This window comes from Enhydra lutris, unplaced genomic scaffold (assembly GCF_002288905.1).
Source record: "Enhydra lutris kenyoni isolate GAN:26980312 unplaced genomic scaffold, ASM228890v2 scaffoldscaffold2, whole genome shotgun sequence".
Taxonomy (NCBI): Eukaryota; Metazoa; Chordata; class Mammalia; order Carnivora; family Mustelidae; genus Enhydra; species Enhydra lutris.
In genome coordinates, this window is record NW_019154086.1 from 66,547,172 (window position 1) to 66,566,006 (window position 18,835).

General features: G+C 36.9%; 1 protein-coding gene across 2 annotated transcripts in view; it reads right to left on the reverse strand.

Annotated features, from left to right (window-relative positions):
- The window catches only part of LOC111148649 (cms1 ribosomal small subunit homolog (yeast)), a 382,522-nt gene that overhangs the window by 21,676 nt on the left and 342,011 nt on the right, over positions 1 to 18,835 (reverse strand). For both annotated transcript variants that reach the window (XM_022505414.1, XM_022505405.1), the window contains one exon: positions 14,141 to 14,226. In XM_022505414.1, coding sequence (XP_022361122.1) covers positions 14,141 to 14,226 — 86 coding nt within the window. The remainder of the gene's footprint in view (positions 1 to 14,140; positions 14,227 to 18,835) is intronic.

Genomic DNA, 18,835 nt, shown 5'->3' on the forward strand with positions numbered 1-18,835 from the left:
CTAACTAAAACAATCTTGTCTCTACTGGCTCTCTTTAAAATGATTACAGATGAAGCTTTCTGTTAAAGTTTGCAGACAGTCTGTGATTAAGAATGCCTATGGCTTGAAGCCATATATATATATATACACACACACACACACACATATATATATGTATATATATATACATAATTTTTTCAAGACATGGGGACAGGACCAGCAGTTTCTAGACTCGGTTTCAGTTAGTAGAAAAGCAGATTCAAAGGTTCAGGATTAAAGTAACATGTGAATCTTGAAATTTTAGCTTCTTCTCAGTTAAAACAAAAACCTGCCAAAAGCAATTGCATCATAGCTAAAGAAAAGATATTATGAGCTCTCTTATTTAAAAAGTTAAGCTGTCTTGTGGATGCAGATACATGCCAATTTGATGCTGGTACATGCCAATTAGAAACTGGGCCAAGGCCACTAATATGTCACAGAAGCTGCCAGATGGTCATAAGAGTCCAATTACAGGCCAGGCCAGCATTCAGTTCATGCTCATAAGGCAAAGGCCTGGATATGATTAGCAGATCCCTCAAGGCATACTGTAGTATCTTGTCACCAATATCAAGGTTTTTGGGAATTAGCTGTAGAAACTTGTTCCATTTTGTTATTTAGCATTTAGGGTGCTCTCTAACAGTATGTTCAATGTGCAAAGTTGTATTTATGTTAGGTTTACAAAGCCAAATAACTCTAACATGACATAAATTAAATCTGGAAATGAGCTCCGTTATAGGGTTATGGCCTGTCCAAGTCTGGAAGAAAAAAATAAAACGTAATTCTGAATCATGCATAGGAAAAAAGAAACATACTTGATGAACTTGTTTTAGTTAAGATACTGCATGAGTTTATTTTTATTTTTTTTTTTAAAGATTTTATTATTTGACAGACAGAGATCACAAGTAGGCAGAGGCAGAGAGAGAGAGGAGGAAGCAGGCTCCCTGCTGAGCAGAGATCCTGATGTGAGGCTCGATCCCAGGACCCTGGGATCATGACCTGAGCCGAAAGCAGAGGCTTTAACCCACTGAGCCACCCAGGTGCCCCTACTGTATAAGTTTAAATGTTAGGTTCAAATTCTTAGATCATTCTAAAGGAAATACAGTATATTATTTGTTTTCTGGGAGCAGTTGCCTTACATGGTTAAGGGTGGATAATAATGAAGAAGCTAAGTTTATGGGGGCAATTTCAACAAAGGTGAGATGGCTTTATGAAAAATACAAAATCCATTTCATTAATAAGTCCTAAATTTAGCCATGTGCCTTACAAATACTGATGTTTATCTTCAGAGAGACTAGGTAAAAAGATATAGAAGACTCAGGCCAGACTAGCTAACCATTTCTGGAAACCAATTTCAACAGTATATTTCTTTGACAGTTGATAAGAAATTTCTTTTTTTTTTCCCATTTTACTTTATTTTATTTCTTTTCAGTGTTCCAAAATTCATTGTTTTTCATTTCTCTTCATTTCTTTACATGAAATCGTGATTTTTTAAAGCATAGCTTAAATATGTAGTTTAAAAATTTAGAAATATATATGAAAAACTAATCTTTAAGTGAAGCATTTGAGGCATATTCTCAAATCCTTAAAGTGCCAAAAACTATATCCTTTAAGAATGATTCTTCTAGTTAAACATGGCAAATCAACTTCAAAAATGCCACTAAATTAAAAATGAAGGCAACTGAAAAAGGTATAAATTTATAAGGACCACACAATCAGGAGAGAACAATAGTAGTGGAAAGATTTCAACAACATTTTAGAAAATGGAAAATGGTTGAAACTGGATGGAAGTGATTTAGCAGAAAGGAAGAGCTAGTACCTAGGTTTCTGGAGAGGTGGAAGCTAATAGTCGGTGAAGTTGTTTGACTTATTGGAGAAAGGGTTTAGTAGTTGGAGACACAAGGTACTACAGACAGTAAAGAGTTTAAAAGAAGGACTTTGGTTGAAAGTTTATATTTAGAATGATTAGTCTTATTCCCACCCCTCATTGGCTATATCTCCTGCCCAGGAAGCCAAGCAACTATCTGGTTAATGCTTCCTTTCATCTTGCTCTTCCTGGCAGTAGACAGAAGGTTTATTCTCTGGAAAGAACAAGAGGACCCAGAAATCTGGCAAAGGAAAGATAGGACAGAGGTTGAGACTCACTTCCTTTTCCTAGGCCAATTTCGAATGTCATGAGCCAGGCTTATATATTGCATGCAGGAGCCTACTGAATTTTTCTCTGGAAAAATGAAATGGACTAAGAGAGATGCCACAAGAGAGTGACATTTGGTGGCATAGTAAATACAGCTTGCTATCCTAGTACTCTGCTATGAAGTTCACTAATCAACAAGCCTCACACATGCACATCCATCAGCTTTTTAGTGTCTCTTTTTAATATGAATAGACAGCTAAGTGTCCAACATGAGAGCAAATAAACAACAAAAGATAAAAGGTCCAAAACAATTATAATCAATATTCTCAAACAGATAAGGGAAGAATTTCAGCCATGAGACAAAAAAGAGAACAAGAAAAATTGGAATAAATATGTAGGAGGAAGGCTTGAAGATAGAGGAAATCTCTCCAAAAGATGAAAAATGTAAGAATATTAGATAGAAAATCAGCCCAAAAGATTCAACATCCCAATAAAAGGTATTATAGAAAAAGGGACCATAAAAAACACTGGGAAAAGAGTGATCAAAGAAATAACAAAAGAAAAACTTTCCAGAACTGAAGGAAACTTTCTAGAATATGAAACTCTAAACTGCATGCCCATTATGTATACAATATAATGAATATGAAAAATATCCACACTGAAGAGCATCATTGTGAAATTTCTTATCATGGACAAACAAAAAAGACTAAAAATTTCTGAAAAGAAAAACAATAACTTACAAAATACAAAGAGTCCAGAAACAGAATTGTGTTGGATCTTGCAGCAGCAATAAGGCAAGTTAGGATTTAATAGAACAATGCCTTCAAAATTATGAGGAAAATTTATTTGCAAATTAAACTTTTATACCCAGCCAGATTGTGAGTCAAGTTAAGAGTAAAATAAAGGTATTTTCAGGTATTTTAGGTCTCAAAAAATTGATTTCCCATCCATAGATAGTAAAGACTGTATTCTAGCAAAATAAAGGGCTAAACCAAGAAAGAGTAAGATACGGGATTCAGCAAATAAGGAAACTAATACAGGAGTGTTGAAGGGACAGTAAAGAGAAATCTCAATTGGTCAACACACCAAGAGAATAATCAACTCAGAGTGGAAAAGGAGTACAGAGGCCTGCAGGGAACAGCAATGAGTGATCTATTTGAGCATATGGAAGATATTATTCATGGACATGTGGAAAAGATATTGGAATATATGGAAAGAATTAACAGTAGGAACACAACAAATGAGGCAAATGAAGAAATGAGGTAATTATTAATGCCATGAAAACAAAGAGTTGTATAAGAAAGGAGGAATGATTATAGCTTTACCCCATCAGCAGTGAACAGTAGTTTCGTGATCATAATCATGAGATATTGACAACTGTTTTAACCAAAATGTGATCTTGTGTTAGCAGAGGAATTAGCAGTTAGAGAGGGAATACAGGGTAGATGGGAGAGCTGTGTCCTCATATGCTACCTCAGGAAGTTAACAGATCATGTCAGGAGCTGATAAATAAAAAAAAAAAAAAAAAAAAACAATAAAAACTATATATTAGCAAATATGAAAAACAACTAAAAGCTAAGGGTACTTTCCTCTGAAGAAAGACTTAGCATGAGAGTAGGAAAGGTGATGGTTTTTTTTTTATGAAAAACTTTTAATAGTGTTTGATTATCACTTTGGTAAAAAAAAATTAAATTACCATTTTACAACAAAAACAAATATGTTCATTGTAAAAATAAAAAAAAATTAGAACTTTTTTTTAGTTTCTCTTGGGTTTAGTCAAAAGTTATTTAGTACATACCCATCAAAATGTCTCAAATTAAAAGAGTGATAATTCCAAATATTTACAAGGATATAAAGCAACCAAAACTATTATACATGGATGGTGGGAGTACAAAAATGGTACACTGATTTTGGAAAAAAGTCTGTCAGTTTTTAGAAAACTAAACAAGACTCAGCAATTCTACTCCTATGCATTTACTCAAGAGAAATAAAAATGTCTGTTCACAAAAAGACCTGTATGTGAATATTCATGGCATATTTATTCATACTAGCTCCAAACAGGAAGTAGCCTCAGGTATCCATCAATAGAATAATAGATAAACTGGGGAGTACTCATATAATTGAGTATTATGAAGTGTTATGAACTGAATTGTACCCCCTCCCTCCCATTCATATTTTGAAGTCTCAACCCGCAATGTGATTGTATTTGGAGACAGGGACTTTAAAGAGGTTGTAAAAGTTAAAGAAGGTCCTAAGGGTGGGGTCCTAATCCAATAGGTCTGGTGTTTTTTATGAGGAAGAAGAGACACCAAGGAGATACACATAGCAGAAAGACCATGCAAGGACACAGTGAGAAACTGGCCATCTGGAAGCCAGGGAGAGAGGCCTTGGGAGAAACCAAACCTGTTGACACTTTGATTTCGGACTTCCAGTCTCCAGAACTGCAAGAAATAAATTTCTGTTGTTTAAGCTACCCAGTCTGTGGTATTTTGTTATGGCAGCCTGGACAGACTAACATGCTCAGCGATGAAAAAAAAAAGAAAAATGAATCACTATACATCAACAGGATGAATCTAAAAAACACTGCACGGAATAAAAGCCTTGAACAAAAGAGCATATCCTACATGATTTCATTTACATGACATCAGAACAGTGGTTGGCCCTGGAGCATGGAGTCTGGAATAGCAATTTGGAAGTGGCATGAGAGGATTTTGGGGTGACGGTAATGTTCTTTAAACTGTAGGGGTTTGTGTTACAAAATTTTATCAATTTGTCAAAACTCTGTGAATGGTACCTTTGACATTTATGCATTTGATTGCATATCAACTTTACCTCTAAAGGAAAAAAGAAAATCTTTAAATACTGAACTTCACTTAATGATATACATGCTGAAGTGTCTGGGAGGAGTGTACTGATTTTGCCAATTATTTTGAAATGTGGCAAAAATTAGGTGATTGATGGATGAATAGTGTTTCTGAACACACTTTAAAATTTTGGACTTTGAGGACACTGAGGGTGAGGGCCTGCAGAAAGTAAGGAAAATCTTATCAGGAACTGGGGGGAAGAGAATCTTTGTTAAGTGGTGGAACAAAGTTTAGCAATACTGTTGTCTGCAGGCATGTGGAAAATAGAAAATATGTCTAATGTTATGGGTAATCCAATGAAGGAGATTCAAATAGTGTTGAGGGTGCCACCAACTTTCTTCTATGGCTTATAGTAAAATGGAAAAGGAAGAAGTTAAATTGAAAAAAGGACTATCAAAGAAGTCAAGGTATATGCGTGCAAATCCATCAACACCTCAGAAAGAACAAAGGTGGTACCTCAGAGTACTATTCAGTCACATAAGAGCTCTTTCAAGAAATTAAAAGTGTGTCTCACAGATTCTCTCAAACATGCCCTAGGAAGCTTAAGAGGTACTGTTCCTCCATTATCTAAGCAGGCATCCATGGAAGAGAAAACTTTATCTGGAAAAGATTTGTGGGGGTGACTTCTGCTCAATGGAGTAACCCCAACAAGAACCACAGAAGACCTACAAAATTCTTCAAGGTGTTATATATTCAGAAATACCTATAGTTTGAGCTGAGAAGGTGAGAGATGAAATACAATGAGGCAAAGTCATCGTACCCTGAGAATTCTACTGTCAAGAAGCAGGCTGAAAGAACTGTTCCATTGTAAATACAAGCTACCTCTCATTAAAAAAGAAAAAAAAAAAAAAAAAGAAGAAGGATGACTCAGAGGGCAACACAAGGAACCCAAAAGCAGAGCTGAGAACCATGGAACAACCTCAGGAACCTGGGCCTTAACACTTAATAAAGAAACTCCCAACATTTTCAAATGCTGTGGGACCAATGACTCCTTATGCCAATTACTTGAGTAGAAATGTCTCTAAAAGTTAGTCTACGCTTGTATTTGTTTCCCAGGCTGAGAAGAAATGTACTCAAGGAGCTATACTTAAGGAACTAAAACCGAGGACCCTCAAATGCCCCTGAACCTGATTAGACAATGAAATTCTAAGCACTGAGCTCATGCTGTAAAGGGAAGGGACTTTTGCTTTCTTTGAGAGGGGTGAATATATTATGCATATGGGAGGGATATAAATTCCTGGGGGCCAGAGGGCAGACCAAGGAAGCTAGATTCTAGAATAGCTACCAATGATCTTTAGGTATTCATTCTCACCTTTTGAATTACTGACTCGATTCCTTTTTTTTTTTTTTTTAAGATTTATTTATTTATTTGAGAGAGAGAGGAAAGCGTGGAGGGAAAGGAAGAGAGAAACTTAAGCAGATGCTATGCTGAGCGTGGAGCCTGTTGCGGGCCTTGATTTCAGACCCTGAGACCAAGACCTGGCTGAAACCAAGAGCTGGATGCTTAACTGACTGAGCCACCCAGGTGTCCCAAGAATAATCTTGAAGATGAAGAGTGGGAGAAATATGAAATTATCAGTGCTCAAATAAATTAATATTAAGAAAATACAATTGTTGAGAAAGGTGACTAAAGAGGGAGAAGAATAAGTACTCTTACTGAGGAGTCCTTTATGATCTGAGGAGCTAAGCAAAAGGCTACCGTAAAAAAAAGATGCCCAGTGTGGTCTCTGAGGGAGAGAGGATGAGTCATGGAACCATGGCTATTGACCTCATGGAGCCAACAATGAAAAGTCACAAAACCCCTCGTAAGGAATTATATTCTGGGAACCATAATTACAAAGTCACTAGGGTTGGCTCTGAAGTGACTGATGTTGAAGAGGGAAGAGGGTGATGCAATCTCTAGAAGTAGGGAATTCATCATCTTTTTGGAAGCAATATCTGGAAAAAAAGAAGTATTGGCAAATCTTTATACTTACATTATTAAGGAGGCCAAAGATGATTATTTAGATGTGAAATGGTTGCTAAAGATGATGTAGTTGTATGGGTAAAAAACTTTTATAAAGTTATAAATCTGCTGCTTGAAAATACTGAACAGATGGGAGGCATGGACTCAGTAATAGAAATGTGAGGCCCAGCTATGGCAAAAGAGGGAACTCGATCTAACTCAATATATATACTTACCTGTTGCTATTTAAGACTAAATGCATATTATATCAGGTGGCATAATGCCAGGAAGTTCCTATACAAGTATAAAAAACCCCTTAAAGAACAGCAAAGCAGGGCACCTGCATGGCTCAGTTGGCTAAGCGTCTGCCTTCAGCTCAGGTCATGATCCCAGGGTCCTGGGATCAAGCCCTCATACTAGGCTCCCCACTCAGTGGGGAGTCTGCTTCTCCTTCTCCCTCTGCATGCCCCCTCCTCGCTTGTGCATGCACTCTTTCTCTCAAGTAAATAAATAAAATCTTTAAAAAAAAAAGGAAGAGTAAAACAATGAAACAAATTTGAAAAAAATTCAAAACTTAAATATAGCACAAAATAATTTCTCTTTTCTTTTGTTTTGAGCCAGGGAAAAAATATAGTAAGTTACCATTAAAAAACAAATACTCTGTTACATCTGTCAAATGAATCAAGTGGCTAGCACTGTGCTAGGTACTATAGGGAAAACGAAAGCAGCTCTCGCCCGCCAGTCGCTTATGAACAAGTTGGAGACTCAAGCTCTATGTATGTAAACAACTCTAGAAGGATTCACAAGGTCAGCCTGCCAATAAGAAGGTCATCCTTGGGGTGGTCAGATGATTTCCAGAGGGAGAAGAGTAGCTGGAGAGAGAGAGGATGGGAACCCACAGAGGAGCAAGAAGGGCTGTTTGGGCAGTCAAGGGCAGTGGAAGAGAGATCCCAGCTCAATCAAGGGTGGGGGGGGGTTGGAAGAAGGACACTGGGTCACCAGAGTCTAAGAAACTCCTGTGGGTAGTAGATGGCTTACAAGTGGAGACACAAAGGGCTGAGAAGGGAAGAGTGGTGAAAAAGTTAGAATCCTGGTATAATCATCCAATCTTTCATTTCACAAATAATGCCAAGTTAGGGTGAGGTTCTGTGCTAGGTGCTCTGGAGATGCACAGTTAAACTCTGTCCTGGAGGTATACAGCCTGGTATGGGAACCAGGAGCTAGATGAAGAGCACTCATATGAGGCAGTGGGGAACAAGAAGATTTCACTGAGTTCTCTGGCCAGAGAAATTAGGAAAGACTTGGAGAAAGGGGTTAGGGCATTTGGTCTACCTAAGACTTGGGTTCTTTAAAGTAATTTGGCAGTTAAGGACATTGGAGCGTGGTTAAAATGAGCACTACAATCTTAAACTTTTGTAATTTTTTTTTTCTTGGTAGAAAATAGCAACAGCATGGGACCAAAAAAGCACATGAGGACATGTTGAATCCAATTTTCCTAAATTGAAAGAGAAGAGACAGGTGAAAAAGAGACAGGTGAAAAGCAGCATCATCCTCAGCTCCTGGCTCACAGCCAGCCAAGTGGGACATGACTCCCAGAACCCATGTCTGTGAGCCTCAGATAATTTGTAAAACGGGGTACTCCCTACCTCACAGGGCATAAGGTATTCCCTACTTCATAGGATCATTTAAGTCATTGTGTCTTGCACAGTGCTTATGGAGAGTGCTTAGTAAATGGCATATACTATTGTTCAAACATAAGTTGAAAAAAGATAGGTGAATGCTCAAGAAATGGGGAATGTATTTTGCTTTCTCCTCTCCCACGTTTCCCTCTTCTTCCTATGATTCTCTGACATTTATCTAATTTGATGGTTCTAAGAAAAGAAGAGCCAAGGAAGAAGGAGCTTAAAAAAGGTAAAATTTAGCAATGTGGACAAAAAGACCAAAAAAATGAGTAAAGGTAGAGACTTGGGCAAATTTAATTTTTCTATAGTGAGTCTTGAAAAAGTAAGGAACTAGCAAGAAGAAAATCAAGAAAGAAAGTAAGGAAAAAGAAAGCCCATGAGGGTCTAAAGAAATATATTTGGAAACAAGTTCTGTAGGTAGGAACTACAGAGGCCAGAGTCAAAGAAGGCATGACTATGGCGTGGTCAGTAGGATAAGCAAAGGTAAAATTAAATTCCACATTGGTGAAATAAATCAAAAGGCTAAGGATGTTAACCTGTAGGCTTTCTGAAGGAATGGCTGAAATTAAAACTGAGGAGGGAGTCTAGGAAGATGGCAGAGTAAGAGGATCCTAACCTCACCTTATTCCATGGATACACACCCAAATAGCAGCCACATTAGTGCAATGAACAAAGAAAATGACCCAGAGAAAGATTAAAATCACACCATGCACCTTTTCTGACTACAATGGTATGAAACCAGAAATCAATCACAAGAAAAAACACAAACACATGAAGCTTATGTAACATGCTACGAAACAATGAGTGGGTCAACCAATAAATCAAAAAGGAAATAAAAAAATGAAGGGAAATAAATGAAAATGACAACACAACCATTGGAAATCTTTGGGATAGAGCAAAACTATTGAAAAGGGAAGATTATAGCAATATAGGCCTACCTTAATAAGCAAGAAAGATCCCAAATAAACAACCTAACTTTAGACCTAAAGGAGAAAGAAAAACAAAAAAACCAAACCAAAACAAAACAAAAACAAAACAAACAAACAAACAAAAAAAAAAAAAAAAAACAAAGCTTAAAGCCAGTAGAAGGAAGGAAATAAAGATTAGGGCAGAAATAAATAAAGACTAAGAAAACAACAGAACAGATCAATGAACCCAGGGTTGGTTATTTGAAAAGATCTAACAAAATTGATAAATGATTAGCCAAACTCATCAAAAACAAGAGAGAGAACTCAAATCAAGTCAGAAATGAAAGAGGAGAAATAACTGACATGACAGAAATACAAAGGGTTATAAGAGATTATTATGAAAAATTATATACCAATAAATTGGACAACCTAGAAGAAATGGATAAATTCTGAGGAGCATATAACTTCCCAAAACTGAATCAGGAAGAAATAGAAAATCTGAACAGACTGATTACTGGCAATGAATTCAAATTAGTAATAAAAAAACTCCCAACAAACAAAAGTCCTGGACCAGATGGCTTCACAGGTGAATTCTATCAAATATTTACAGAAGGGTTAATACCCTTTCTTCTCAAACTGTTCCAAAAGCTACAAGAGGAAGGAATACATCCAAATTCATTCTGAGACCAGCATTACTGGGATACCAAAACCAGATAAAGACACTACAAAAAAAGAGAACTGTTGGCAAATATCTCTGATGAACATAGATGCCAAAATCCTCAACAAAATATTAGTAAACGGAATCCAACAGTACATTTAAAAAAATGACTCACCACAACCAAGTGGGATTTATTCCTGGGATGCAGGGTGGTTCAGTATTCTCAAATCAATGAATGTGATATATCACATCAACAAGAGAAAAGATAAAAACCATCTGATCATTTCAATAGATGCAGAAAAAGCTTTTGACAAGTACAACTATCCATTCATGATAAAAAACTCACCAAAGTAGGCTTAGAGGGAAGATACCTCAACATAATAAAGCCCATATAAGAAAAACCTGCAGCTAACATCATACTCAATTGTGAAAAACTGGGAGTTTTCTTCTAAGATCAGGAACAAGACAAGGATATTTACTCTCACCACTTTTACTCAACATAGTACTGGAAGTCCTAGCCACAGCAATCAGACAAGAAAAGAAAGAGATATCCAAATTGGTAAGGGAAATTTCACTATTTGCAGGTGACGTGATACTCTATATAGAAAACCTGAAAGACTCCACCAAAAAACTACTATAATGGACAAATGAATTCAGTAAAGTAGCAGGATACAAAAGTAATATACAAAAATCTATTGCATTTCTATACAACAATAATGAAGTAGCAGAAAGAGAAAATAAGGAAACAATCTCATTTACAATTTCACCAAAAATAAAAAAATACCTAGGAATAAACTTAACCAAGGAGGTGAAAGACTTGTACTCTCAAAACTATAAAACACTGATAAAAGAAATTGAAGATGGCACAAATGGTAAGATATTCCATATTCATGGATTAGGAGAACAAATATTATTAAAATTTCTGTATTACCCAAATCAATCTACAGATTTAATGCAATCCCTATCAAAATACCAACATTTTCTACAAAACTAGAACAAGTAATCCTAAATTTGTATGGAATCATAAAAGACCCTGAATAACCAAAGCAATCTTGAAAAAGAACAAAATTGGAGACACTGCAATCGCAGATTTCAAGACATATTACAAAGCTATAGTAATCAAAATGGTATGGTACTGGCACAAAAACAGTAGATGAATGGAGGAAAATACAGAGCCCAGAAATAAACCTATGTTTTTATGGTCAATTAATCTATGACAAAGGAGGCAAGAATATGCAATGGGAAAAAGATAGTCTCTTTAACAAATGCTGTTGGGAAAACTGGACAGCTATCTGACAAAGAATAAAGTCTGACCACTTTTTTACTCGATACACAAAAATAAACACAAAGTGGATTAAAGACCTAAATATGAGACTTGAAAGCCCAAGATTCTTAGAGGAAAACAGGCAGTTATCTCTTTGACATCAGCTACAGAAACATTTTTCTAGATATGTCTCCTCTGGGTAAGGGAACAAAAGCAAAATCAAACTATTGGGACTACATCAAAATAAAAAGCTTTTGCCTAGAGAAGCAAATCATCAACAAAACAAAAAGACACCCAACTGAATGGGAGATGTTTGAAAATGATATATCCAATAAAAAGTTAATATTCAAAATATGTAAATAACTTATGCAAACTCATCACCAAAAACCCAAATAATCCAAATAAAAATGGGCAGAGGATATAAAAGGACATTTTTCCAAAGTAGACATACAGAGATGGTCAGGAGACACATGAAAAGATGCTCAATATCACCAATAATCAGGAAACTGTAAGTCAAAACCACAGTGAGATATCCCCTGACATCTGTTAGAATGGCTAAAATAAAACACAAGAAATAACAAGTGTTGAAGATGTGGAGAAAAAGGAACTCTCCTGTACTGTTGGTGAGAATGCAAGCTGGTGCAATCACTGTGGAAAACAGTATGGATGTTTCTTAAAAAGTTAAAAACAGAATTACCATATATTCCAGTAATTCCCCTACTGGGTTTATCAAAACAAAAACACTAATTCAAAAAGATATATGTACCCCTATGTTTACTGCAGCATTATGTATAACCGCCAAGATATGGAAGCAAACCAAGTGTCCATCCATAGATGAATGGAAAAAGGACATGTCTCTCTCTCTTTCTCTCTCTCTCTCTCTCTCTCACACACACACACACACACACACACACACACACCGACACACACACAAAGACACACACACAAAACATAATATAACTCAGCCATAAAAAAGAATGAAATCTTGCCATTTGTAACAACATGAATGGACCTTGGGGGTTTAATGTTAAGTGAAATAAGCCAGTCAGGGAAAGACAAATACCATATGATTTCACTCATATATAGAATTTAAGAAACAAAACAAAGGAACAAAGGGCGAAAAAAAGAGACAAACCAAAAACAGACTCTTAACTGTAGAGAATAAACTGGTGGTTGTCAAAGGCGAGATGAGTGGGGTAATGGGTAAAATAGGTAAAGGCGATTAAGAGTACACTTATATGTACTCTTATGGTGTACTGTCATGTACTCTCATGGTGAGCAGTAAGTAATGCATAGAATTGTTGAATCATTATACTGTACACATGAAATTAATATAACACTGTTAATTATAGTTGAATTAAAAATGTAAAATAAAATAATAGCAAAAAGAAAAAATAAAACCTAAAACTGATATGCAGCTTTGGAGCAAAATATTTAATGGCTGGAGAGAAACTGAGATGATCACCTATTAAATATGTGTATCTTTCTGTAGTCCTCTATTCCAACAGGAAAAAATAATAAAGAAGATGAAGTGTTATTTACTAAAGTTATCATCACTTTGGTGCTTACTCTTTGCCAACCACTGTTTGAAGTGCTTAACAAGTATTAGCTATTTATCTATTTATCTATCTATCTGAGAGAGAGAGAGAGAGAGCGAGAGAGCAAGCACAAGAACAGGGAGCACCAGAAAGGGAGAAGCAGGCTCCTTGCTGAGGAAGGATCCTGATGTGGAACTTGATCCCAGGACCCTGGGATCATGATTTGAGCCAAAGGCAGATGCATAATCCACTGAGTCCTCCAGGTATCCCAAGTATTAGCCATTTAATCTCTACTGCAACTCTGTGAAGAAAATATACTTATTATCACCATTTTACCAACGAGGAGACAGAGGCACAGAGAGTTTAACTTGATTAAGGTCGCACTGCTTGTTGGTAAACTGATTCTCACAATTATCCTGAGCCTAGTTACAAACTGGGTAGAGTCACCCTCTCATGGGAATGAGTTTAGGGCCACTTACAATAATAATAAGACCACAAATCACTGCTATGAAGAAAATAATAATTTTAATTGACGGTAGGTAATCCTTTTAAAAAAATCACACATGGTTACCAATCAGGTTTGAGGGATACATAATTTGAAAGGGCTGCAAATGGATGTGAGTGGCCAGTAGAAAGATTAAGAAGGAAAGAAAAGGTTCTAAGTCCAGAAAGCAAAGTGTATCAAATGATTTGGTAATACTGAAGGTAGAAGTCCCATGATAAATATTCATACAGTGGACCACAACCTCATGTTAGGTAGACATGAGACCCTTAGAGTCTGCTGGCATGGTGCTGTAATCACGCAGTGGTATGTTAAGTAATTTTACATATCTTTATACTATTTTTCTTCTCCTAGGAACTGTAGCAAACAGTGTACTACTGGATCTTTGGTAAAGATGTGGTACAAGAATCTAAGATATCATTATTGTAAAATATCTGTATATTGGAAAAAAATATTAGGGGGAAAATAGACCTTGCTTATCATTAATGAAGCATGTTTTTTCCCAAGGAAAGAGGATAAAAAGCCTCCTTCAAAGTCCACCAACAACTGATGTTAAAGAACAGGGAATGGTGTAGAGGAGTAGAAGCTGATTCCAGAATTTAACAGTTGTGACTCCTACAGTACTGTCACCTGTTTGGTCTTCTTTGACAGGGCTGGTACTGGAGCTGTCTCCTGCTGCATTTCTGGGTCTCCTCCTCCTTCACCACCTGATGCTTCTACAAAATATAAAGTTTAAAAATTAGAAAAGCATCTTTCTCTCTCTTTCTTTCTCCCATTGCTAGTGCAAACTTGGTACCACCTCTCTAGAAAGCTCTATGCCTTGATTCAGTAATTCTACCTTTAAGAAGCTGAATTCAAGGAAACAATCCAAAATATAGAAATTTAAGCACCAAGATGTCAGTCTAATTCGTAAAACTGCAAAACTGAAGATTATCTAGATGTCTTACTTTTGAGAATGTTTAATTATGGAGCACTTAAACTGATTTTACAGATATTAAACTCCTCATTTTCAGATAAGAAAACTGCCGTTTAGAGGGGTAAGGCAATTTGCCTCAGGTTACACACCTGGGAACCCCAATCTATTTGAGTCCAAAGTCTTCTCCACAAATGATACTGCCTGACCTCAAAAACAGTAGCTCTTGACACCTGTATGCTAGTCCGAGGGGGAATGTTAAGAAATGGTGACAAAAAGATTATAGATCATGAGAAACACTTATTTTGAATTTTTTAAATCTTTCAACAATGGAAAAAAAATACTTACTCTAAGAGTCAGGAAAAATCAAAGTTTTAGGTTTTTCTATCTATAAAGCTCTCTTGAAGAAACAAAGCAACCACAGTCTCTTCCCATAATGCCATACTGCCTTCCAGATTTTAGTGGTTGCTTTCCTTATCTATCTATCTATCTATCTATGCTTCAGATCCCTATTGCTTTTTCTTAATTTAAATTTTAGTTAGTGAACATACAGTGCAATATTGGTTTCTGGAGTAGAATTCAATGATTCATCACTTATGTACAACACCCAGCACTCATCACAGCAAGTGCCCTCCTTAATACCCATCACCAATCTAGCTCATCCCCCATCAACACTGTTCTTTATAGTTAAGAGTCTCTTAAGGTGTATTTCCCTCTCTCCCTCTCTTTTTTTTTCTTTCTCTCCTTCCCATATGTTCATCTGTTTTCTTTCTTAAGTTCCACATATGAGTGAGATCGTCTGGTATTTGTCTCTGACATTTCACTTAGCATAATACATTCCAGCTCCATCCAGGTCATTGCAAATGGCAAGATTTCATTTCTTTTGATGGCTGAGTATTATTCCATTATGTGTGTGTGTGTGTGTGTGTGTGTGTGTGTGTGTGTATACACACACTCCACCTCTTCTTTATCCATTCATCAGTTGATGGACACTTGGGCTCTCTCCATAGTCTGGCTATTGCTGATAATGCTGCTATAAACATCGGGGTGCATGTACTCCTTTGAATCTGTATTTTTTATCCTTTAGGTAATATTTCATAGTGCAATTGTTAGATTATAGGATAGTTCTATTTTTAAATTTTTGAGGACTCTCCATAGTGTCTTCCAGAGTGGCTGTACCGGTTTGCATTCCCACCAACAGCGCAAGAGGGTTCCCTTCCTCTGCAACCTCGCCAACACCTGTTGTTTCTTGTGTTGTTAATTTTAGCCATTCTGGCAGGTGTGAAGTGGTTTTGATTTGTATTTCTTTGATCATGAGTGATTTGAACATTTTTTTCATTCATGTGTTGGTTAGCTAGGTTAGCTGGATGTCTTCTTTGGAAAAATGTCTATTCATGTCTTCTGCCCATTTTTTCTTTCTTTCTTTTTTTAAAGATTTTATTTATTTATTTGACAGAGATCACAAGTAGGCAGAGAGGCAGAGGGGGAAGCAGGCTCCCCGCTGAGCAGGGAGCTGGCTGCGGGGGCTTGATCCCAGGATCCTGGGATCAAGACCTGAACCAAAGGCAGAGGCTTTAACCCACTGAGACACCCAGGTGCCCCTTCTGCACATTTATTAACTGGATTGTTTTTTGGGTGTTCAGTTTGATAAGTGCCTTATAGATTTTGGATACTAACCCTTTATCAGATATGTCATTTGCAAATATCTTCTCTCATTCCATAGGATGCCTTTGTTGATTGTTTCTTTCCCTATGCATAAGTTTTTATCTTGATCAAGTCCCAAAAATTCATTTTTGCTTTTGCTTCCCTTGCCTCTGGTGATGTGTCTAGTAAGAAGCTGCTACAGCCAGTTAAAGAGGTTTCTGCCTGTGTTCTTCTTTAAGATTTTGATGATTTCCTATCTCACATTTACGTCTTTCATCCATTTTGAATTTATTTTTGTGTGTGGTGTAAGAAAGTGGTCCAGTTTCATTCTTCCACATGTTGCTGTGGAAATTTAAATAAATTTTTGAATTTTTAAAAGGCTTTACTCATTCTCTTTGAATTTCTCTACATACTTCAAAGTCATCCCAAAATGTGAATTTGTGAGCAACCTTGGTCAGAATTCCTATTTAGGTCTCAATTAACCAAACTGGTAATCTTGTGCTTTTAAATGTTTGCACACTGTGGTGGCTAATTTTGTGTCACAGGGTACCCAGATATTTGGTTAAACATTATTCTGGGTGTTTCTGTGAGGGTGTTTTTGGGTGAGATTAACATTTGAATGGTAGACTGAATAAAGCAGAATGCCTTCCCTAGTGTGGGTGGGCAGTCTCATTAGATGAAGACCTGAATAGAACAAAAAGGCTGAACCTCTGCTGAGTAAGAGAATTTTTTCTGCCTTTGGATTTGAACTGAAACATCAGCTTTTCCTGCATCTAGAGCCTGTCACGCTTCAGACTAGAACTACAACATCAGCTATCCTGGTTCTCAGGCCTTCTGATTAGGATTGGAATCTGGGTTCCAGCTTGCTGATTCACACTGCAGATGCTGGGACTTGTCAGAGTCATGGAGTGCATAGGCCAACTCCTTCTTTTATATACAGACAGATATAGATGTAGATATATAGATACAGATATGTATCTCCTATTGGTTCTGTTCTTTTAGAGAACCCTGATTAAGACATATACTTTTAACTGTATAGCATGGAAAAAACTACAAAAAGGATTCTACCCATGGAATAATAGCAGGTAGGCAATTAATAGAGCTTTTAAATGATTATGTTGGCATTAAAAGTATTCATAGAATTTCTGCTTCTGGAAAGGCAGTAATAGTTGTAGTAGTAGTAGTAGTAGTAGTAGTAGTAGTAGTAGTAGTAGTATTTTTCCCTATTCCTCCTGCTAAGTACAGCTAAAAATCCTGGACCTTATATATAAAACAAACATAGGAAGTCTCTTAAAGGTAGAGAGAAGACAGTCTGGGACCTTTGGGTATAAGGGGAAACACAGCAGTTAGCTCCCTGCATTTTCTTTTTGCCTCATTATCTCAGGCTTAGGGTTAAAGAAGCCATAACTTGGAAATGCCAATGGGAGCAGACAAAAAAAGCCCCAACAAACATCTGTTCTGTTTAACAAAATGACCAGGAAAGGGGTTGCCTAGCAAGACCAAAAATGTTTAGATAAAAACTATCTATGTTTAGATAAAAAACTGTGGCCTTGCCCCCATTAGCAAAGGCTTAGTGGGGAGCTTAGACTTCCACCCTTGCCAGGCTGTAATGAGGCAACCCAACTCCTCCTCCACCTGCCACCAGGGCAGTATCAGAGATGATCAAGCAGTGACTGAAATCCCAAAGGGATTTTCATCTCTTAAGGGTAATGACAAATCCCTGTTCCCCGCTCCTATCACTACCACCACCATTGCAGTACCAATAGAGACCACATGGTAGGCCTTGATTCCATCTCCTCAGGGAAATAATGAAGGGAACCTCTCCCTCCTCACTAGGATGGTGTTAGAGGAGGACTAGTAGAGAGTCATCATATATTGCCCAGTGGTAAAAAGGCCTCACCTACCCTAGTGGTTTTAGCAACCACTTAAAAAGCTATACAAAGGAATATACTCAAAAACACTAAAATAAATCAAAACAGAATTCCAAAATGCTCAAGTAACACACAAGAAAGCAGGAAAGAGAAAATAGAGAAATTAAAAAGAGCAAACAGAAAAAACAGAACAAAATGTTAGATTTAAACCCTTACATATCAATAATCACATTAATGTAAATGACCTAAAAATGCAAATTTAAAGATAGAGATTGACAGAGTAGATTAGAAAACATGACCTAACTATATGTTATTTACAAGAAACTTACCTCAAATATAACAACATAACAAGTTGAAAGCAAAATGATGGAAAAATTTTAACATATAAATATTTAAAAGATATTTTAAAGATTTTATTTATTTATTTGACAGACAAGAGAGACGGCACAAGCAGGTGGAGCAGCAGGTAGAGGGGCAGGCAGAGGGAAACAGGCTTCCCACTGAGCAGAGAACCTGACAAGGGGCTCAATCCTTAGGACCCTGGGATCATGACCTGAGCCAAACGCAGACGCTTAACTGACTAAGCCACCCAGGTGCTCCACAAATTTTTTTAAAAAATATTTTATTTATTTATTTGAGAAAGAGGGTGAGAGAAAGAGAGCCCAAGCTGGGGAGAGGGGCAGAGGGAGAGGAAGAGGGAGAAGCAAGCTCCACACTGAACAGGGAGCCTGAGGTGGGGCTTGATCCACCCAAGCACCTCAACATACAAATACTGATCAAAAGAAAGCAGAGTGGCTATATTAATATCAGATAACTGACTTCAGAGTAAGGAAAACTACTTGAGAAAAGGACATTATATAATGATAAAAGGGTGGATCTGTCAAGAAGACATAACAA